At 51.3% G+C, this 23507-nt stretch overlaps 2 protein-coding genes across 3 annotated transcripts; one reads left to right on the top strand and one right to left on the bottom strand.

The window, feature by feature from the left end:
• On the top strand, positions 10758 to 14318 carry LOC8058748. 2 transcript variants are annotated; one of them, XM_021451670.1, is made up of 5 exons: positions 10758 to 11221; positions 11312 to 11407; positions 11539 to 11628; positions 11710 to 12034; positions 12911 to 14318. In XM_021451670.1, exons 3-5 carry the CDS (start codon positions 11539 to 11541, stop codon positions 14044 to 14046), a joined length of 1551 nt encoding a protein of 516 aa, XP_021307345.1. In that variant the 5' UTR covers positions 10758 to 11221; positions 11312 to 11407; the 3' UTR covers positions 14047 to 14318. The 2 variants fall into 2 exon arrangements, with proteins under 2 accessions (XP_021307345.1, XP_002467521.2); XM_002467476.2 differs by lacking the exon at positions 11312 to 11407.
• LOC8058747 (translation initiation factor IF-2) lies at positions 19835 to 21184 on the bottom strand. The gene has a single exon (XM_002464915.2). The coding sequence runs from the start codon at positions 21080 to 21082 to the stop codon at positions 20120 to 20122; it is 963 nt and encodes a 320-aa protein (XP_002464960.2). The 5' UTR covers positions 21083 to 21184; the 3' UTR covers positions 19835 to 20119.

Below are 23507 nucleotides of genomic sequence, written 5' to 3'. Positions count from 1 at the left end.
GACGCAAGTTCCGACTCGCCCGACCCCTCAGGGCCTCGGACGCAAGTTCCGACTCGCCCGACCCCTCAGGGCCTCGGACGCAAGTTCTGACTCGCCCGACCCCACAGGGCCTCGGACGCAAGTTCTGACTCGCCCGACCCCACAGGGCCTCGGACGCCAGTTCCGACTCGCCCGGTCCCGTCCAAGCTCGGGCACCGGGCCCCACTCCACCTGGTCAACAAGACTTCCCCCGACGTGACGGATGTGACGGCCCCCATGACGCGGCAGGGCATGGAGACGACTGTTCCAACCGCCCCAGTCAATGTGGCCTTACCTCTGTCACTATACACCCTTACCCCTGTTCACTGTAGCACATTATCGCACAGTAGAAAGGGAATGGGCGAGGTAAAGCCGCACCACTGTTTGTGGTCATTTCCCACTGTTGACAGGATATGCAGCAGTGACCGGTGATCCGACCCCCGCGACCCCTACAGGACTCGGTAACCCTCTACAGGAGCAGCCATGCCGTCGACCATCCCCCAAGGACGAGATGGACAGGCCTCAACAGGGTCGGACTGTGTTTTCACCCCTCAAATAAGAGAAATCTACTCATGTAAATACCTGGCCTCCCCTTGAGACTATAAAAGGGGAGCCAGGGTTCACAACTGAGGGACAGGTCCAGAACACGCACACAACACTCTTTCGCAGAGCAGCAGCCCGCACTCTGTCCACACCAAGCCGAGACCTGGGACTTAGCCCTCTCTCGCAACCAGCTTGTACCCCCTACTACAAGCACCTTTGGGTGCAAGGTTATACAGAATCCACCACTACACTGGACGTAGGGCTTCCTTAGCCCGAACCAGTATAAACCCTCTGTGTCTCACTTGCATCACCATCCAAGCTTGGTCAGTCACGCAGATTTATACTTGTTAGTGCCTAGACCGCGAGTTTAGACGCCGACAGTTGGCGCGCCAGGTAGGGGCCTTCTGCGTGACGCTCTCCAGTCCCTGCTGGGGAGGTTTGGATGGCAGACGGATTTCACCCGCTCCGTCGCGGCACCATCATGATGTTTGGGAGTTTGGAGTTCATGTCCCTCGGTTCCGGCTACGACATGATCCTCCTCCCGCCACGTGACAACGTCGAACCTAGCCCCGAGCCGATCCCACCACACTCAGGGCGTGGGAGACGTTCGGGACACCATGCGGGGGGCCCACGGAGGGGGCGTCAAAGATCTAGGATCTCCGACCCCACCACTGAGGTCAAGGTCCGTCCGGTCTTCCCCCCGCATGTTCCTCATCAGGTCGCCCGCTCCTCCGGTCCAGCCGGCGCTAGAGGAAGGGCTCGCGGGGCATCAAGCTCCGCTCCTAGGATCAACAGAGGGTCATCGCGGCCCCCCGTCCCACCCCGTTCAAAGGGGAAGGCACGGCCCGCGCCCGTCCCCCGTAAGGGGGACAAAGGGGCCTCGACGTCCCGTCCTCCTCCACCAGCGGATGACGTAGCAGCAGCGGCACCTCCCGAGTTACCTTTCGGGCTCAGGAACGCCGCCGCTACCTACGCCTCTTCCGTAAGCACTTCATTAAGTGCGTACGCGGAACTTCCCGGGCACCACTTAAGGTCTACACTGGACCTCGTCTCCACACCGCCCGTCTCATCCTACCCAGAGGACCTCACCTCGGGCAACCGCTGTAGCCGACGCCACAGAAATCGTAAGGACCTGTGAGGGATGCCAGTTTTACGCTCGGCAGATACATCAGCCCGCCCAGGCCTTGCAAACGATCCCCATTACCTGGCCTTTCGCCGTCTGGGGCCTCGACCTAGTCGGGCCCCTGCAGAAAGCGCCCGGGGGCTTCACCCACGTGCTTGTCGCAATCGACAAGTTCTCCAAGTGGATCGAGGTCCGACCCATCACAAGGATCAAGGCCGAACAAGCGGTACTATTCTTCACGGATATCGTCCATCGATTCGGAGTGCCAAACTCCATAATCACCGACAACGGCACACAGTTCACCGGACGAAAATTCCTACAGTTCTGTGACAGACACCACATACGTGTGGACTGGGCGGCAGTTGCTCACCCCAAGACCAATGGTCAGGTCGAGCGCGCCAATGGCATGATCCTCCAGGGCTTGAAGCCCAGGATCTTCAACCGCCTGAACAAGTTTGGCAAAAGGTGGCTCAAACAGCTACCGGCCGTCGTCTGGAGTCTGAGAACCTCCCGAAGCCGAGCCACGGGCTTCACCCCGTTCTTCATGGTCTATGGGTCGGAAGCCATCCTCCCCACCGACCTGGAGTACGGGTCTCCAAGGGTACAAGCCTACGACGAAAACAGCGGCAAGACGTTCCAAGAAGACGCGCTGGACCAGCTCGACGAAGCCAGGGACGTAGCCCTCCTGCACTCCGCCAAGTACCAGCAGGCCCTCCGCCGATACCATGCGCGGCGGATCCGAGGCCGAGCATTTCAAGTCGGCGACTTGGTGCTAAGGCTCAGACAAAGCAACAAGGGTCGTCACAAGTTCACACCTCGCTGGGAAGGACCCTACGTCATCGCCAAAATCCTCCGACCCGGGACCTACAAGCTCGCCAATGAAGCAGGGGAGGTCTTCAAAAACGCATGGAACATAGAACAGCTACGCCGCTTTTTCCCTTAGAACTTTTGTAAAAATTTCTCATTTGTTCGTCACCTTGGAAGAATAAATGAAAAATTAAGTCATATGGTCCTTTTCTATCAGGGAGCCTCGGACCTGCCCAGCAGAGTCCGAGCCTCCCTCGGGGGCTACATAGGGGGGAACCCCCGTGTCAACTCCAAATCTTTTTTCTTTTTTCGTGCAAGTCAAAAGAACCCCGACCCAAGGTCTTCCCCCTTTTTTCTCTTAGAAAGTTTCAAGAAAACCAGAAATTCGCCCCACAAATCTTAAGGCATGGGCCCTAGGAAAGGTCAGCGCTCACGAGCAAAAGACCGCTCCTACTCACCTTAGATTCGGGGGATAATTCGGACTTCTAAAAACTACTAAGGGAAAAAAGGAAAAGGACTTAGGCTTGGGGTTTCTGGCTATCGCAAGTAGCTTACCCGACCTCGCGCTGCCGAGGTCGGATCGGCATAAGGAAAAAGAAAATAAGACATTCACGAAAAAAGATCAAAGAGCAATTACACAAATATCTACATTCAACATTAAACGTTGTATAATACAAGGCCTACTGGCCCCAACACCCAAAAAAAAGAAAAACTAAGAATTCTATGGCCTACTCAGGTCCTTGACCCCCGAGGGGGGAAGCTCCGCCTCATCATCAAAAAAGGCAGCCAAGGCGTCTCCAGGGACAGTCGCGGCGTCATCGAGCCTCTGCACCTCGTCCTGGGTTTCTACTTCGTCGTCAGGGAGGACGTAGCCCTCACAAACCGCCGGCAAGTCAATGCCGGCCTAGTGAGAGCTCACCACTGCCAAGGCCTTCTTTACCCCGGTATGGAGCGCCTCCCTCATCTTCTCCCCAGCCCGGGAGTAAAGGGCCTCGACCCGACTCCGCAGCGACGACCCCGACACCGAAACCCCGAGCCCCTCACACGCCGAGGTGACCACGGCTTCAAGAGCCGAGCGGTCCGAAGCCTCAGCGTCGAGGGACTTTTGCGGGGCCTCGGCAGTAGAAGTCGCCTCGACCACCTTCCTCTCCAAATCTGATCGAAAAACAGAACAAGAAACAGGAAGTCAGGAAAAGCTGACTCAAAAAATATAAAGGGGGTCCAGGGTAAAGGGCGCAAGTCTTACCCTCGGCACGCTTCTCGTGCTCCGCCGAGCTCTGATGCTAGCGGGCCACCTCGCTTAGAGCCCCGGACAGGTCGGTCTGAGCTTGGTTCAAGGCAAGGTCTTTTTCGGCGAGCAAAGCTTCAAGCCGAGCGACCTCACCCTTGTACCCCTCAGCTGCCGCTTTCTGCGCCTCGGACTCTTGCGTGAGGGCCCCGATCCTCTCCTCCAGGGGGGCGACCTTGTCTCGGGCCTCCCGAGCCTCGGTGGCCAGTGCTGAGCACTTCTGCCGAAGGTCGGCAGAAATCTCGCACTCCTTCGCGAGCTCTCCCTCGGCCGCCTCCCTGGCAGCCCTCTCCTTCTCAAAGGACGCCCAAGCATCCTTCTCCCGACGGAGAAATACCGATTTCTCCTGGGAGGTAGCCTTGAGCGCCTGCAAGATCAGAGGTCACACAGGGGGATAGTACCGCAAGGGTAAGCACAAAACTATTTTATAACACGGATAAAAACCTTACCTGAGCCAAATTATACATATCGCGACCCACGAGCTGGGTAGCTCGGTTGAGGGCCTCGACGCCGGCGCGCCCACACGCATCCAGGCCCTGCCAGAGATAATCCTCTGACGGGTCATCCAGAACGAATCTGGCTCCTCCCTCGGCATCGCCAAGGTTGGGCCAGATCATGGGACTCTTGCCCCATCCAGCTTCTTCCTCCCTCCCCACCGCAGGGGCCTCGGGCGCCGCACTGGACGCCACGAGGGCTCGGCTTTCCTCAGCATGCGCAGGCCGGGCCGCACCTCCGAGGTCAGCGTCCTTCGGCCCTTGGGGCTTCGGTGCCCCCGCGTCTTGCCCCTGGTGGCGCCCCGCCTCTGCGTAGCCTGGAGGCGGTGGCGACGCATGCCGAGCCGACCCAGGAGTCGACTGAGCCCCCCTCTTCACAGCCTTTAGGGGGGCCAGCTCCACCGAAGGAGCTTTTTGCTTACGGCTAGGGGAACAAAGTCAAGTCAGAAGAAAGAGAAAAACAAAAAATCGACAGAAGAATCAGGAGTCCCATCTTTACCTCGCCCGGGGAGCAGATTTCCTATAGGAGCCCGGGGCTCCTTGCGAGTCCCCCACAGCGCCAGGAGCCGGCGGACGAACCCCCGCCTCGACTGCCGACGTCGCAGGGGGCGCTGGGATGGCCTCGACCTGCGACACCTCCGCGGGGGTACCGGCTCCCGTCCCGGATATTGGGATGGGCTCGGCCGGACCCTCCGGCGCTACAGACTGAGGGGTCTCCTCCGCCTCGGCCTCCGACGCCTTCTCCCCCTCTTGGAGGCCCACGGGGGCCGAATCTTCACTAGGGGCGCCGCCCTCGTCGTCCACAACGATTTGGGGGACGGGCTGCCCGCCCCCTGGAGTCTGGGTCCCCTCGCGGGTCTCCGACCCACCTCGGGCCTTTGACCCCTCCGGGGCCTCGATCCCCCCGGCAGGAGGGACTGCGTCGTCCTCCTCCATCAGCTCGTCGAGCCAGTCGACGTCGCCGCCCCCGCCCTCTATCTCCGAGACTGAAGTCTCAGGAGACGGGGGCGGGGCCACCCCTGCCTTCTCGGCTTCACGGCGGTTCTTGGAGGCGACCTCCCGTTTCTCCGCCCTTCGCGCCGCCTTAGCTTTTTTGTCTTCCTTGACCTTCTTTTGTTCTTCGTTCCGGGCTCGATTCTTGGCCTGGATCTCCTTGTCCTCTGGGACAGGGGGTGGGGAGTCCTTGACGGCCCCGATCCCCTACGGAGCAGGAAGATCAACGAGGAGTCAAGCGAAAGAAGAAACGAAAGCAAAAGATCAAAATAAAGAACACCTTCTCACCAAAGAGATATAGCCCTTTTCAGGGCGCATCGGCACCACCCGGGAGTTCTTCATCTCCGGGTGCGTGGTCTTCTCGACCCGGGCGGCGATGTCCGAAGCCGATATTGGCTCGGCTAACATCCTCGTCCCTGCCCAAGGGACGTCCCGGGTCATTTCGAACATTGGCACCCGGCGCTGCGCCAGCGGAAGCAGGCTCCTCTTGTGGAACGCCGTTGCCACCGTGGCCGCAGTAACTCGGGCCTCTCGCAGCTTCTGAAGCCCCGCAAGAAGCGGGGCGAGCCTTTTCTGCTCCTCGGCCGGAGCGCCCCACGCCCACTTCTGGGGGGCCTCTGTCACCATCTTTCCGGAGTACTTCGGCAGAAGACCACCGTCATTCCGGAGGTAGAACCACGCGCTCTGCCACCCCAGGTTTGACGATGGCATCGTGGTCCAAATGTACAGTCCGGACCGTTGCTGGCGAAGCTGCAGCGTGCAGCCGCCGGCCCGCAGGGGGATCTTCTCCTTCCCCACATAGCGGGCCGACATGTCCGCCTTGAAGAGGTGAAGCCAGAGGTTCCAATTGACAGGAACCCCCATGAACCCCTCGCAAATCGTGGTGAAGACGGCGGCCTGCATCACCGAGTTTGGGTTCAGGTTGTGCAGCTCCACCTCGTAGTAGTGGAGGATGCCCCTGATCAGGCGGCCGGCCGAAACCCCGAACCCCCGATCTAGGAACGACAGGAAGCACACCACATAGCCCGGAGGCGGGTTTGGCTCCCTGTCGTTCGCCGAGGGAACGATCCATTCCGGGAACCCGACGTCCTTGAGAGGACGAAGAATCCCGGCCCTCACGCGCGCCTCCAGCGCGGACTTGGTCACGTTGCTGGGCGGCCACGCCTCGACGCCGGCCATGGCTCTGGGAGGAAGAAGGAGGCCTGTGCGATGGAGGTAGAAGAGACGGCGGCAGAAGAAGGGGCAGGAGGCAAAGTTTTTGTGGCGCAAGAGCAAGAGGAAAGAAACCAAAACCCCAGCGGCCGCTTTTATAGAAGGGAGCGAGCCACGACCACGCCCCTGCGAGGAAGGCCAAGAGAGAGAGAAAGAGAGCAACCGTCGCCCACTCAGGTGAAAAACTCGAAGCGCCAACTCCCTCCGATTCCCGCGCCCGCCGCACGCACGCATTAAATTCGCAGGCGAAACGTCCCGTCCAAACCGGGGCGAGACGGCACAGCCGTTTCGAGTCCCCACGCACCGCGCCTCAAAAGGAGCGCCCTGAAAAGTTATGACAGGGCAGTTCCTTCCAAGAGACGCGGCGCCCGACCCCCCGCTGGCTAAGCATCGCATGGAGGTCTCTGTCGGGCGTCAGACTCCGTCTCGCCCGACCCCAACACGAAAGAACGGGTCTAAAGAAAACCTTTTAAGGCCCAAAATCCCCAGGCCATGGCCACCTACGTTCCAGAGGTTTCGAGACTGACCTGCGACACAGGTTCGAACAGTCGCCTCAGGATAACTGAGTGAGGGATGACTGGAGATGAGCACGATAGAGGCCAAGGTCCGAACCCTACAGGGAGTCGGCGCATCTTTGCAAGTCATATCCGAGACCCATGCGGGTGTCACGAGAGTGGGATCCCATCGAGGGAGGCATCGAGCCCTCGGGACCTAACGAACGGTTCCGACATCCACCGTGACTACCCTCGGGTACCTTTTGAGATGTGCCCATAAGGCCACTAGCCGACCCCTATCGAACGGGACTCGGACATCCACTCGGATCTACCCGCCTGCAGCTCCCGGGAAGTGTCGTCACTCGCCCACCGAGGGTAGGACGGCACGACCCACCCCTCCTCCGAGTGAAAGGAAGAATGAGGGACGGAATTACAAGACGAGAAAGAACCTGATCGACCCTCGCGGGGAAAGGGCTCGGGGGCTTCCTCGCACCATGGGAACAGACACTACGTGTAAAGAACACGCAAACTATCCCATAAAACACTCCAGACTAAAGATGTCAAGGGGTAAAAGCCTTTGAAGGAATAACACCATTCCCCCAAAAGGCTCGGGGGCTACACCCGGCGGGTGCGCTCACGCGCACCCCCCCCGGCAACAGTAAAAGGCTCCGAGTCGACTACGGTCCACGGGGAAAGAACCCCTAAAGAGGTGACCTCACCCCTTCAGAGGCTCGGGGGCTACTGTTGGGTACCATAATAAGGGATACCCAAATCAGAGTAACGAAAAACGCGAAGGAACATACTAATTACAATCATCAGGGCCTCGGACGCAAGTTCCGACTCGCCCGACCCCTCAGGGCCTCGGACGCAAGTTCCGACTCGCCCGACCCCTCAGGGCCTCGGACGCAAGTTCCGACTCGCCCGACCCCTCAGGGCCTCGGACGCAAGTTCCGACTCGCCCGACCCCACAGGGCCTCGGACGCCAGTTCCGACTCGCCCGGTCCCGTCCAGGCTCGGGCACCGGGCCCCACTCCACCTGGTCAATAAGACTTCCCCCGACGTGACGGATGTGACGGCCCCCATGACGCGGTAGGGCAAGGAGACGACTGTTCCAACCGCCTCAGTCAATGTGGCCTTACCTCTGTCACTATACACCCTTACCCCTGTTCACTGTAGCACATTATCGCACAGTAGAAAGGGAATGGGCGAGGTAAAGCCGCACCACTGTTTGTGGTCATTTCCCACTGTTGACAGGATATGCAGCAGTGACCGGTGATCCGACCCCCGCGACCCCTACAGGACTCGGTAACCCTCTACAAGAGCAGCCATGCCGTCGACCATCCCCCAAGGACGAGATGGACAGGCCTCAACAGGGTCGGACTGTGTTTTCACCCCTCAAATAAGAGAAATCTACTCATGTAAATACCTGGCCTCCCCTTGAGACTATAAAAGGGGAGCCAGGGTTCACAACTGGGGGACAGGTCCAGAACACGCACACAACACTCTTTCGCAGAGCAGCAGCCCGCACTCTGTCCACACCAAGCCGAGACCTGGGACTTAGCCCTCTCTCGCAACCAGCTTGTACCCCCTACTACAAGCACCTTTGGGTGCAAGGTTATACAGAATCCACCACTACACTGGACGTAAGGCTTCCTTAGCCCGAACCAGTATAAACCCTCTGTGTCTCACTTGCATCACCATCCAAGCTTGGTCAGTCACGCAGATTTATACTTGTTAGTGCCTAGACCGCGAGTTTAGACGCCGACAGTATTGTTGGTTGATGTCACGTGCATCTGTCCACCGTGGCTCCCTAAGTCCATCAGTAGTATTATCACTGGCAGGTGGTGCCATTGGATCATGTTTACTCTACACCTGTTCCAGTCAAGGTAGAGGAGGTTCTATACCAGTGTTCTATACTAAAATGTCAGTGGTTGGATTATTAAAAATAAAAAGAATTCAAATCCAATAGCTCTGTGGTCTGTAGGCTAAACTAGTCAAGATTCAAACTATGCATAACGCACGTCCTGCTAAAATTCTAATGTGTCATTTTCGTTTGGTGCAAATGCAACAAGCACGACTCAGTGCACTTTGTCTATGCTCTGTAGTCTTTTTTCTGAGACTCAGTACAAACGTATATGCTTATATTTATAGACATATACTTAGTCTATGATCGTATTCCTAGATATGAGACTGAACTAGATTGATAAATGTTGATACGAGCACATTCGAAAAACTGAACTAGATTGATAAATGTTGAGATTGACAAAGTCACTGAACTATATGTTCTCGCATTCAATGATGACTAGCTCACTAGACTTAGTCATGCTAGACAGTACATATTTATATGCCGATGGACACAAAAATTAAAATACTTTTCGGTCAAAACACGAGATCTTGTATAGGTAGCTACATATACAACACAATGTAAAAAAAAACAATTATGTTATCGGAACAATTTGCTTACAGAACAACCATATACCAAGACATTACATAGTACGTTTATATTTATACTATCTTAGACTGTGTTGCATAAAGTCTAATATAAACTAAAACTAATACGAGCAACAATCACACATATTATTTTCTTGCCCCTTTAAGCCACCCCTTTTCTTTTATGATACACTTTTTGTAGCTGTCAATGATACAACATTTGACCTACCTTTTGTCAGAGATGAAACGAACCCACTAACCAGGTAAGATAACAATGCACGTGGTATGGATTCTGGCCCTGATGGGCAGATTACTTGTGGCCCCTTTTTTTTTGGCGGGTAGAATAATTGTGGCCTTGTGAGGTCGACAGCCGCTTGGAACGACCGGCCAGCCTGAACTGTTCTTTAAACTTGTACTGTAATAAATAGAAGGAGCCAACTAAACAACGGTTACCTCTGAACCAAATGATTTTATATAGGAGATATAGATACATAACCGATCATCTAGGTATTAACCATAGAGATGGACCGATGTGATTAGGCGAATGTGTGAAGTTTGAGATACTTCCTTCGTCCTAAAATAAATAGTATTCATATTTTTTAAGAAAATTTGACCGATCATATCTTATAACGTCATCTATTTTGAGATAAAAGTAGTATAGATTATGCAACCCATCTGAAATTCTGAGTGGACTGGGTCCGGTGGTCGACTAAGATAGAAATTAAACTTGGAAGTCAAGCCTTCGTTTCGAGCATAGAAAGTTCCTCGGTTTCTATGTACTGCAGTAAATCTTTTTATGTGAGTAGTACGTGACACTTCGTAGTTTATTTCTGCTATATATATTAAAATAAAAATAAAAAAGGACGTTGGACCCGGTTCTGTGGATCTTAGGTCGTCTACTTGGTGAAGCAACGGGAGCTCAGTCAGGAACACGAGGGGCTTTTTGGGCAAAGCAAGCATCCCGCCCCCCTAAAATTTGTTCAGATAGTACAAAACCATTCCGGTATTCCTCTATGCCAGCCTTTCCTGTCCTGTCCTCAGCCACTTGATTATTTCTGCTGCTGCTGCTTTTCTTTTGTACCGCGTACCATGTAGGAGTAGGAGTATTTGCTACAGTGGACCATACCCATCAGCCATCGCTATCAGTGTTGAAGCTGCAAATCCAAAGAAGCAAATAAATAACTCTAACTACAAATATCTCGATGACGAATTATATTAATTATTAAGATAAAAAAACTAGTTGATGACAAAGATTATGAACTGTAGTGACTTTCGGGACGCAGATTTGAGCCAGATTTATCCATGGGCTATCCATGGCTAGTTAAGATTTATTTATATCCGCACACGTATTTCCAATCCAAATACTAGTAACAACCAACAACACCTACTTTCTTGTCCGGAATTGTGATTCTTGACCACAAAGTGGCAGACTTGACACATCTCCGTCTCCGTCTCCGTCCCCAACCCCACCTCGCTCGCTCCTTCCATGCATATGCAGCTGCAGCCAGCAGTCACAGCTAAGCAGAGCCCAAGAAAGATTGGACTAACGAGAGGAGAGGTATCAAATCCCTATCTCCATCCCCATCTCGGCCACTACCCATGCTGCATCAGTAAAAATCATAGCAGGTGAAAAAAAAAGGCATGTGAGCCGAGAGAGAAACAGGAAAGGAGGAGGAAGAAAAAAGAAGCCGCAGGGGCTGCTGGGCTGACGCTACGGACAGCCGCCTGCAGCACCAGTATCCAGCCGCGAAAGAATTGGGAAGATCCGAGACCGAGTTCGACGAGGGGAGGCGCGACAAAGAAATATCGCCACGGAAAGGTTTCCTTCCCCCCCCCCCCCCCCCCCCCCTGTTTATTATGCGCAATAATCCTCTCTTTTTATGGTCTTCCTGTTTGTCTTGTATATTAGAGCCTTTTCCTGTTGCTTCGGTAGCTAAGAAGTGGTTGTTGTTCTTCACGGGGACAACAGAAAAGATAGGGAAATTTGGTTAATTGTCCAATTAAGGTTGGTTTCTTGTTTATGGTTATAATATAAGGTGATGCGTTAGGGTTAACAGCTTCGGTCTGTGAAATTGGATTGTGAGGTTACTTTGGTTTTCCAGCGAACATGAATGTGATGTGATATCTTTTTTGCAGATGCAGGATCTGAACAGGTTCTATGCTTCTTTCTGGAAGCAATCTAGCAGTGCACTTAGTAGCCTGCGCTCTGCTCATGAGCATAAGCTGGTGAGGGGAATAGCTAGATCTTTTTCTCCCATGTAAGTTAGTCTAAATTTATCTTGCTAAAGAAGGTTTTTCGGTGCCCAGATGAATTTGTGTTCGAGGCACAATCAAACCCAAGAAGTTTCCACCAATTCCAATAAACGGAAATCATTGTCTCAAATTGTGGACCTGAATTCAGATGTTAGGACTTCAGTTAGGAGAAAATCTGATGCTTATCACGAACTGATTGACTTGGAGAAGCCATCAATTTCTGGTGATGCGATGGAAGCTATTGGTCGCTCTGGCCTTGGCAACCTTGCCAACCAAAATGGCAAGTCACAGGATGGTTCATGCTGCATTTCACCAGAGAACACCTCACTTGCAGAGTCTCAGTTGTGCAGAGACTGGAACAGATCACGTGTAAGCGCTGGTGAGTCTCTGTTTAACATTTGCATCTTGTGCTAACATGTTTAAGAACTACTTGGATGCAAGCGTCTTGCTATATCTTGTATGACCTTTTTTATGATTGCTCATGCATATGTGTCTATAATTTGAGCCTTTGATGAAAAAAACTGTAGTGTTCAATTAATGCATGCTTGACCAAGAGGATGCTATTGCCGCACTGTTTGTTCACTGTCATCTGACAGTTACATAAATAGCTAAAAGTTGTTATGTATCTGCTATCAGTAATTGGGTTTTGAAGAATGAGATCAATGTCATTTGACTAGTTAGATGAGTTTTTTTCTCGGGAGATCTGCATATCAGTATATTAATGAGAGAGGGAAATATTTTACAATCTTTCACAGAAAGGAAAAACTTCTATGTTACGGCAATGTGGTCTTCTCAATTCTATCCATGTTTGCATTAAAATATTTTCTGCATTTTTAAGGAAGTTTGTTGCTAGCAAGCTCTACTGGGCCTATTTCGATGCAAAGTTTAGTTTAGGACAGGTCAAGAACCTGGATGGCATATTTGTTGCTCTAATATACCTCTAGATCTATGTCTACTAACTAAAATTTATAAACTTCTATGTCAATAATTCATTTGAGAGTTCCAAGTTCTGCAAATCCGTATATTCCCATTGTAGGACCATTCATGCTTTAGAGCTTTAGTTGGTATATTAGACATGTCATGAATTCGACATGTCCAAGACCACAATGAGATTATTGGAACATTTTCAGGTTATATGCTCCTTACTTTATTCTCGTATGTGATGCATGCTTCGTTCATTGCAAGCTAAATCATAATCCAACAAGATGGCTTGCACATAGAGCTTCATGACTATTCTAACCATATGCATTTCCAGGTTCAGTTGGTTCTAGTGACACTCCAGATTGCCAGTCCCCTATCAAAACAAGTAACACTGAAGCAAGACATTCACTATTTGACCTGAATGTTCCTCAAGAAGAAAGCCTTCTTATGCCTTCTACTTCGTTTCCTTCTTCCTCGACGTACTGTGCAAATTTTTCAGACAACCCTAGAGAAGCTTCTGAAAAAGAATGTGTCTCTGGTTCTGGTATTGGATCAATGAAACGATCTTCCATCACAGTGATCACGCCCAACTCAGTTGCAGATAGTTCAAGGAATGTGGTAACTGAATCCTCAGTTCAGCAGAAGTTCCTTTTTGACCTGAATGTGTCACCTGAAAGCACTGACATGCCATCAGAAATCAGCGATTATAGAGATAAGGTTGTAAATAATGATGTAAGTAAAGGAGCAGCCCCCGATCATTCTTTCTCGACGGAAAATAGCCTGCATGCAGAAACTTCCGCCACACATGTGGTTCTTGGAAATGATCATATGCTGGCACACAAGGATGACAATCATGTGCTTCTCACAGCCCCAACAACTAATGGTATCAATAAGGTTCAGTCGCCAGTGTCTGGAACCATTAACAAGGAATCTTTTATCTCTGGAAATCTTGTGGATAATAATTTCCATCCACACAATGGAGCATCAAATATTCAGGAGTTAAGCATGCTTCAAGATAAGGTCGATGATGATGGCACAACAGCTGATATTGCAGCTAGAACCCTTCTTTCCATTTTTCAGCACAGTTCTGAATGCATGGCTCATTGCTTTGGAAGCAGCAATCAGACAGCAGCTCAGAACATGAACGATGAGCCTCAGCCTTCACTGGACTCATTCGAGAAAATCGTGTTGAATTCAGAGGAGATCAAAGATGACGGCCAATCCATCAATGTGTCACCGCCCTATAATGAAGGACCAGCATGTGGGATCAAGCTAAAGAGAGGGAGGGGTATGAGAAATTTTCAGAGGGAGATAATTCCTGGGCTTCTTCTAGGGAGGCAAGAGATATGCGAGGACTTGGAAGTTATAGGTTATGAGCCAAAGAAAACTCGATCCAGGAAAACCCGCAAGGGTCCAGGTGCATCCTCGACTCGACCAAGGCCGCGCAAACGTGGAGCTGTCAAGCACTGAGCAAGAGCATCTGCATTCCGTGGCAGGGTGCCATAAGGCAGGCAATTCAGAACAGGAGAGTTCATTCTAACCATGTGAATATTCGTGTGTATCAATCCTAGCTTAGTTTCAAACTCTGGTTTGCTAGTGACCATTTAATTGGGGATATTCTTTCCTTTCCCTTTTTTCCCTCTTATTATATCTTTGATGAAGTGATCAGGCTGTTAGATTCAAGCCTTTTGCCTTTATATATTTGAAAGTTTAGCAATGAAGACGCATTCATATTGCCACAATGGTCAGCCTCGAAATTCTAGACTTAGATCAGAGTCGATGAAGGCAAAATGGCTGTATCCTGATGATAGCCTAGCATTTTCATCTTGAGTTAGACTGCCTTGGATTAGTGCGGAAATGTATACTTCCCCGTGTCAAATTGTTTTTTTGCCTCTTGATTACTGCATCTCTGCAACAGTCAGCCCTCACTTCAATTCAGGCGATCGGACTGGTTTCACCGACCTGTGAATCAAAGAAATCTCTGTCTGTTAGTACAATTTTACGACCATACTGATGGGTCCTAATACTGGTCCCAAATTTGCTGTCCTTTTGCGCAGCATTAACAATGACCCACTTCGAAATTTCACCAGAAAAAAAAACAGTGCCTTGATCTCCTCTCCAGGTCGCCTGATCTTACGACGACGTCTCGTCTCCATTGATGAGCAAGAGGCCATGTGGAAGTACAGGCAGGATAATAATGCCCGGTGTCACGAGACATCGATCAGGGATCGCCGGCGAGCTCGGGGGAGGAGTACTGCACCCACTGAACTGTTAAACTGTGTCGAGTAGAGAGAGGCTTCATGAAAACCAAAAAGTTTTCAAGATTTCTCGTCACATCGAATCTTGTGGCATATGCATGAAACATTAAATATAGACGAAAACAAAAACTAATTACACAGTTTAGCTGTAAATCACGAGACGAATCTTTTGATCCTAGTTAGTCCATGATTAGATAATATTTGTCACAAACAAACGAAAGTGCTACAGTACCGAAAACTTTTCACTTTTCGGAACTAAACAAGGCCAGAGTTGATGGCGCATGCAGTTATTTAACGCCATGAACATGAACAGACATTGCGTGGTAGGGTAGGTAGGTACTCAAGCAAGTGAAGGTGACCTACTGTAGGGCTACTGCTTGCTATACTAGTACGATGATGATCCAAAGTTGCTGAACCTCCAACCGGTGAAGTATGAGTGGATTCTCTCTGGGAGCGATCTGGTCGGTGCATGAGGTTCGATTCGATGCTGGGTGGGCGACATTTGGGGCTGTGGTTGAATCGATTACCCCTTAACCTGAGGCCTGAAAAACTGAGATCTCTTTCATTCTCCCCACCATGCATGATGACCTGAGAGCTAGTAGCTGTAGTAGTGGACTACTACTACTGCTACTGTTATTACTCCATCTCCATGAGAGACCATGCATGATCCAGGCGACGCCGTACTAATCTGCTCCATGATCCTCGCATCCGCCATCAGTCCATCATCACCTATATCTCCGGCAATAAAAAGGGCCCGGAGGGACATGGTCGGCGGCAAAAGCCCAGCTGCTGCATGATTGGCGCGGGCGCTAGATTTTACTGCCGTCGCCAGAGGGACACGGCACTCTGGCATGCATGCAAATGCATTCTCTTCTCAGCTCTCCACTCTCCACCGATCATCATCATTCAGAGGGACGCAGATGAGCAGAGGGCCGTATCGTGCTCGTACGTCGTACTACCCGGTCAAGCCGTCAAGGGAGGGGATGGGGTGGGGGGATCTTGACAAGACCAACACGAATTTATCATTCAGAGATGCTAGCGCAGCGCACTGTTGCTCACTGAAACGCAGGCAAGTTTATGCCCGGCCGTGCTAGCTGCTGATTGCTGTTCATCGGCTCATCGCTGCGCTTCATGCAACCTGCGCAAGGAATAACTCGCGTGGGCCCCGAGGTCCAGAGAGAGCCGGCCCTGGGTACTGGATGTAGATCTGATGTGCCTTCAACACTCTTTCCATGTGTACGTTGCTTGTTGAGCCTTCAGCGTTCATGTTTGACCATGTGAGGATGAACAGTGATTTCAGTGAAGCAATAACGACTCCTGCCTTGCCTTGTTTAGTTCCGAAAACTTTTTGGTTTTTGGGATCGTAGCATTTTCGTTTTTATTTGACAAACATTGTCTAGTCATAGAGTAACTAGGTTTAAAAGATTCATCTCGCGGTTTACAGATAAACTGTGCAATTAGTTTTTATTTTCGTCTATATTTAGTACTCCATGCATGTGCCGCATATTTAATGTGACGGAGAATCTTGAAAAGTTTTTTTTTAACTCAACACTCGCTGAGGCAGCAGGAGTCTAAAGTGGTTGGTTAGCACTGACAGTTGATTATTCAGTTCTGAGCGTTGGCGTCACCTGGAAGCATGACAATATTTAACAACAGCTACCAGAGGTGACGAGATGCAGGCACGGCGATATGCATCGCATGTTGTGGTGTTCCCAGCCGGGTAGCCGGGCTCAGGACAGTCAGATAGCGCGGAGTAAATGAGTGCCGTCGCTCACTTGCTTGCATTTGGATGGTTGGAGAGGGGAGAAAAATATATAAAGAACTAGTTGATCATTGTTCATTCATCAGTCGTTCAGCATAGGATCTTGGGTCTTGTTTAGTTCCCAAAAATTTTGTAAAATTTTTCAGATTCCCTGTCACATCGAATCTTTATACCTATGCATGAAGTATTAAATACATATGAAAATAAAAACTAATTGTATAATTTGGTCGGAATTGATGAGACGAATCTTTTGAGCCTAGTTAATCTATAATTAGATAATATTTGTCAAATATAAACGAAAGTGCTACTATTTTTATTTTGCAAATTTTTTTGAAAGTAAACAAGGCCTTGATCTCCTGCTGTCAGAGAGCTCTTGCGGTTCCCAAAGAGAAGAATTCGAGAAGAATTCAGGCGTCTGCTCTCGGTGGAATGCCGCTGCGAAAATTCAGGGAAAGTGTGGTCGCGGCGAGAACGTAATAAGGTTCCGCCGTTCCGGTGAGCACAAGCATCCCCGGTGGTAGATGCGCGGCAAGGCAACAAGTGAAAAAGCAGCCCCGCCTCGCAGTGATTCTCGCTCGTCGCCACCCATGCTCAACGAATCTGAGGCAGCAACAACACACAGAGAGGAGGAAACGTCGCTGTGATGTTTGTTGCCGATGCGATGTGATGTTTACCCGATGATGATTGGTGCTTACGGAGACGACAGTGGTCCAGTGCACACTGCACAGCCACAGCCTCACACTACTATCCTTGTCCGGTCAGGTGCTTCCGCAAGAGACATGGTAACATGCCAATTGCCAATAGGCGATAGCTCTCAGGGCCCCTCCCTGGTGGGGGCCCAGTGTCAGCCATCCAGATGTATGGTATGGTATGCCATGTTAGCCAGATCTACACAGTCGTCGCTTCTGGAGGAGGAGATACATAATCAGTTAATCACGCAGCTAGTAATTTGTACACTACTGTTCAACACATGTCAGTCAACCTGTGATGAACATGTGGGATCCTTTTGCCTTTGTGGATAAGCATACCACCATGCGTGCGTGCGTGAACAAAGAACACGTTCATAGCTGTGCACAAACACACCCACACCAATGGAACGAGACATCTAACGCTTCGGATAGTTCAGCTCGCAGACGTGGTTTCGCAGCACAAGAGGGCATAACACACAGCTCACTCTGATGCTACGCAAGTGTACCATACCACCAGTGTGCACATCAGCACATGTGGATGCACGGGAAAAAAAAAGACATGAGCAGACCGAAAGAGAGGCAGAGAACTGCTCCTAAACTCTGGTTATTACGGACTTTGATTATCGAGGTCATAGTGGGTTTATAGTCAAGCTAATGCTGATGTAAATGAGAGAAGAGAGGAGAGAGATGATAGCTTGGCTCTTAAAGCACCAAATTAGCCACGGATGCATACGTAGTGGTGGGTTTAAATAATAAGTGTTGTGAGAAGAAATATGAAAGAAAAGATGTTTTAGAGACAAGTATGAGATAACTTACTGTATAACTTAGCTTTAATCACTTATCTTATAGCCAAGCACTTGGTTCTATTCTTGACCTTGCTCGGGCACTCACAATGCAAGACTCTATCAAAGAATCTAAGACAATTAATTATATATTATTTATGATATTTTGTTGATGTGGTAGCATATTTATTAAAGAAAAAAGGTTGAAAAAATAAGACTCCAAGTCTTATTTAGACTCTAAGTCCATATTGTTCGAGGTAATAAATAACTTTAGACTCTATGATATTTAAAGTATGCATTGTGAGTGCCCTAAGACCAGTGTCAGTGGGGGTTTCACCAGGATGTCATGCACATTTATTAGAGCGTCATGACAGCAAAACTGCACTTTTTGCATGAAACGAAGAGGAGAGAGAAGGAAGTAGTTTCACCATGGTGAAACCCAGCGGGTGTTGTTTCCCACGCGGTAAAGCGGGATGAAATCCTCATTTAGGGCTAAATCATTTTACTATCTTGTATGTGATCCAATCCTTTTGCAGTAATTAAATGCTTTGCTTAGCCTTGAAAACAACAAAATGAAATACTTCATTGCTGGGGTAATTTTATAGATGGTTTTATTTTAATTTTGATAACGTATTGTCATGAGTCTGACCCTAAGGACTATGGATATGGAGACGACCGTCGGACATTGAAACGGACACAGGAAAATGGACTGTGTGGCATGCGTTGTTGTCGCTCGACGAGAGCCTTTGGACCCAAGCAAAGCAAAGCAAGCGCCGAGCAGGCAGGCAGCGGTTGCCCGATTGGGCACTGCTGCATGCTTAATGAAGTTCTACCTCGCATTTACTTCACATTAACCATCCCGGACGCCTTTGCCCGGTTTGCAGTTGCCACCGAACGGAACACAGAACACCTCCACCCGTATTCTTCAATGAAAACGCCATTGAAAAAAGACAAGCAGCTACTAGCTCACTCGCAAAAGCGAGAGCCAACGAAGAAGACGAAGGGGCGAGACAGACAGACAGAGCGAGCAACGCCCTGCCCTGCTGCGATTTCTTTCTTTCTGATTCTGATCACTGAAGAAAGGAAAAGGAAAAGCGACAAGGACAGCGCAGGACAAGAGCAGCTAGCAAGCAAAGCATGGGAGTGAGGTAGCAGCAGGCAGGACAGCGCCATGACAAAGGGCCCGAACAGGCGAGGAGCATGGAGGAGCTCGTCTAGTACCGTCCAACACGAGCCCCGGCAACGGGCAACCCCTTCGCCTGTCTTCCCAAGACGTTGCCAACTCCCATCCTAACAAATCGCGTGTGACAGAAACCTCTTGGCGCTGCAAAATCATGATTCCAAGTCCCCACCAAGCAGGGCTCCCCAGCCATTGTTAGTACACGGAAGGAAACAAAGGAAGCCATTGATGGACGGAGCAAGGAAACGAACGAGTGGCGACGGCGAGAGGAAGAAGAGAACACGGGCGCTGCGCCAAAAACACTTTAAACCCGCGGCGACAAATCTCTGTCTCTGCGCTAGAACAGACGAACCGTGAATCTCGCTCGCTGTCACGGGGAGCCGTCCGGGCGATCGGAGCCGTGCACGCGGGGGACACGCACGGCCGTGATTCCAGAGGCTGATCTGGGACTGCTCACTGGTCTTCTGGTGTCCTCTGCAAAGTGCACAAGAGCAGAAGCAAAGAAGGCCAAGGTACATGTACTACTACTATACAATGCATGCAGAGCAGAGCGATGCAACTGCAAAGACAAAGAGACGAGACGGGAGTTCTGGAGCTGTTTGAATGGACAGCCGAAAGCAAAATGTTTCTATACCATTCCGAGATTCAAACCCAACAAAAACGAAGAAAAAAAAGCAGCGGTTTTTGTACTGATTTTTACACGCTCGGCAGAATGGCTCCTCCATTCCTGTTGCTACCACACCTGACACTCCGGAAAAGCAGAGAGTCCCAAAACAAATGCTAGCGATTAGCGTGGCGATTAACGATGTGGGTTAACGGTCACGGTGGTTGGTCGATCGGTTAGTGCGATCCGGAGTCGTCGGCGGCGGCGGCTAGACCTTGTAGATGATGAGGAAGCAGGGGAGCACGGCGCGGCTGTCGAGGACCACCAGCTCGCCGTTGCCCATGTCCACGGAGTCATAGGCGGGTTCGGCGTGGCCGTGGCGCGGGGACGGGTGGTGGTTGGCGGGGCAGACGCGGCCGGCGATGACGCGGCACACCAGCATCGCCCTCCGACCCGCGGTGGTGGCGCCGCCCCCGCTGCTGCTGGCGTGCGCGGCGCCGCTGCAGGCGAACGTGCGCACGGCGGAGACCGAGGCGCCGAGGCGGCAGGTGGCGACGCCCGCGCCGAACACCCCGCCGGGCGCGTCGGCGGGGGCGCGGCACTGGAACCGCATCATCTCGTTGCCGTCGGCGCCGCACCGCGCCGCGGCGCCGTGCGCGCGCGCCGCCGCCCTCGCCTCCTCGAACCGCGCCACGGCCCGCGACGCGCTGTGCACGCGGAACAGCGCCTCCACCGACGGCTCCGGCGCGCCCGCGTCTGCTGCGCCTCCTCCTCCTCCTCCTCCTCCTCCTCCTCCCCGCCACCCGGACGCGAAGATGAGCTCCACGACACGCCGCGACGAGTGGCCCTCGGGAAGCTCCGCCATCGTGAGGAACGCCGAGCTCACGGGCGGGCCCGGCGCCGGCGACGGCATGAACAGCGCCCCGGCTGCCGCCGCCTCCGCGTCCTTCGCCTTCGCCTTCGCCATCGGCTTGGGCTTCTTCTTGGGCCGTGGCCGCGGCTCCCGCGCTTCCCTCCGCCTCTCCCTCTCCCGCTCCCTCCCCATCTTCTTCCTCCTGGCCTGCTGCGCGTACGCCACGGCGTCCATCACGTCCGCCGCCGCCGCCGTGGCGCAAGAGAAGGGCGGCGGCTGCTGCGGCGGCGGCTTCTTGGCCGGGGACGGCGCGATGGCGGCGTCGGTGACGGCGTAGGACGACCTACAGCTGAGCGAGCGCACCCACGCCGTCGCCATTGTCCGGCGCCGCGGCAGCAGCTCCAGCTCCGCTCCTGTGGTTGTCCTTGGCCTTGGAGGGTGGGTGGTGGTGGCCGCAGACGGACGGCTGGCTGGCTGGCTGGCTCGTCTCCGGGTGTTATTATGGCTGGCTGCGGATTTATTCACAGCCCTGCCGGTGGGGCGCCGTGTGTCGCTGACAATACTGTTACCCCGCACTTGTTGCACCGCCTCACGAGACTACCCCGCCGCCAGTGACAGGTGGGGACAGCATTTTGGGTCCAGGATGTCAGTGACAGTAGTCGGCAGTGATGGGAGTAGCTCCGGTTTGACACGGCAGGGTTCGTGCTGGATTTGGAATTTGGATGTGATTTGGTTAACCTTTTTTGAAATTTGGTTCCATTTGGGATCATGATTTGGGCCTTGTTTAGTTCGCAAAAATTTTCAAGATTCCCCGTCACATCGAATCTTTGGTCGCATGCATGGAGCATTAAATATAGATAAAAATAAAACCGAATTATACAGTTTACCTGTAATTTGTGAGATGAATCTTTTGAGCCTAGTTACTTCATGATTGGACAATGTTTGTCAAATAAAAACGAAAGTGCTACAGTAGCCAAAAACCAAAGTTTTTGCCAACTAAACAAGGCCCAAGGGTTTAGGGTTTAGGGACCCCATTTGGGGGTGGACAGGTTGAGATCAGGCTGTGGGGTGGGAATGATCATTCGGATTTGGAGCCTCTGCATCTGCATCTGCCCCCTGCATGCCTCCCTGCTGCCCTCCTCCCAGAATCCGTCCCCCACCACTTTCGCTGCTGGTTTTTGTCTCTTTTTTAGCCTTTCTTTATCCCTTTTATGATTTCTGCTCTTTTTTAGAGGAGTCATGGTGCAAGATCTGCAGCATGGATCAGTGAGTGCCTTCTCTCCTTTTTTTCTTCTTTTTTTTTCTGCGACTGTGGCGTACAGTTCGTGCGGTTTGATGTGGCACGCGTCGGTGAATTTTGTCGGCGTGTATATACATGCATGTCTGATTTCTTAGGTGTCTACAAACAAAAGAGACGTATCTTTTGTGTTTTTGGGCACCCCTTTCGATCGGTCTTGCTAGTGGACCCCTCTGTCGTGCTATTGCCGCTGGAAGAACTTGAGTGAAATGAAAGGAAATAAACTTTTGAATTTCAAACTGTTGTGGAGCGGGGCACAAAAGCGCAACAACTACCAGGAATTTATGTATTCTCTGCTGCATCAGTTACTGTGAATTCAAACGGCAATTCATTGTGTGTTCGTTGTTGGCGTTTTTTTGTTCGGCGTGGTTTTGTTGCATCAACACGTGCGTCTTCTAGCCCGGGGCGCATATAAATCGTGTGGTATACTGTACACGTCCATCGAATATTCTTGTGCGCTATAGCTTGTGCATATGGAGTGATTCCAAGCTGACCGAGAGGAAATTAACAGGCACATTTTAGGCATGGTTCGTCGTTCAACTCCTAGAGCTGCATGCGCGGCAGAATGTCAGCGCAACTGCAAAGGGCACAAGAAGAATGATTCGACGGTTTAGCACGTGTGGTGTGGTGGTCTGTGGACGCTGACCAACTCAAAAACTAATCCCGGGAAACCGTCGTTTTGTTCCGGGAACATTCGCAGCCGCAGCCAGCCAGCCACCACGCTACTACACGTACACAGTACGCGCGCAGGCGCAGTAGTTCAAGACGACAACATCTGACAAGATTGCTTGCAAGCAAACTAGCAAGTAAATCTCACTGCATTTTGTTAATCCCATAAGATCAGTATGGTATCAGTTGATGCAGATCAGATTCCTCTCAAACTCGTTTTTTTATTGACATTGCGCCAACCGCAGAGAGAGAGAGAGAGAGAGAGAGATCAGTACATGATCGGTACTCTCGATCAGAAGTGAAAAAAAAATGGGTATCGGTGGCTCGCGTAGTTGACAAATGTATGTGTAGCTTCCATGCATGTGTAACGTGTTGCATCAGAAATAACACTCCTCCTAAACTGTTGGCAAAAACTTCCCTTGCACAAGAAGAGACAAAAGCCTGGAATCTCTGATCCGATGGACGACAGCCTAACGCAGACAGGCAACGCAAATACTGTCTCCTCCTAGCTACCATCGCATTCGAGCTAGCAGACATACGCTTATAATATACGTACGTATTCGGTATGCTTTAATTAATTTCCTGATTAGCTGAACGATCATCACATTCTGTTTGCGTGATCTTGCTAACGTTTCCCAACAACAACGAATACAGTAAAAAGATGTTCGTGTTATGTGAAACGTCGAATTAACACGTGCCGCATGCGCAGGGAGAAGAGCGAGGAGAATCCTCTGCCTTCTTGCTGCATTGTTGATTAACAAATCGATGGACTTCCCCGATGATAGGTAGCTAGTGATTGATTTTTTTCTTCTTGTCCATGCTGTGCATGCAGCTGCT

The sequence above is a fragment of the Sorghum bicolor genome, chromosome 1, assembly GCF_000003195.3.
Source record: "Sorghum bicolor cultivar BTx623 chromosome 1, Sorghum_bicolor_NCBIv3, whole genome shotgun sequence".
Taxonomy (NCBI): Eukaryota; Viridiplantae; Streptophyta; class Magnoliopsida; order Poales; family Poaceae; genus Sorghum; species Sorghum bicolor.
This window is presented reverse-complemented; position numbering and strand designations above follow the sequence as displayed.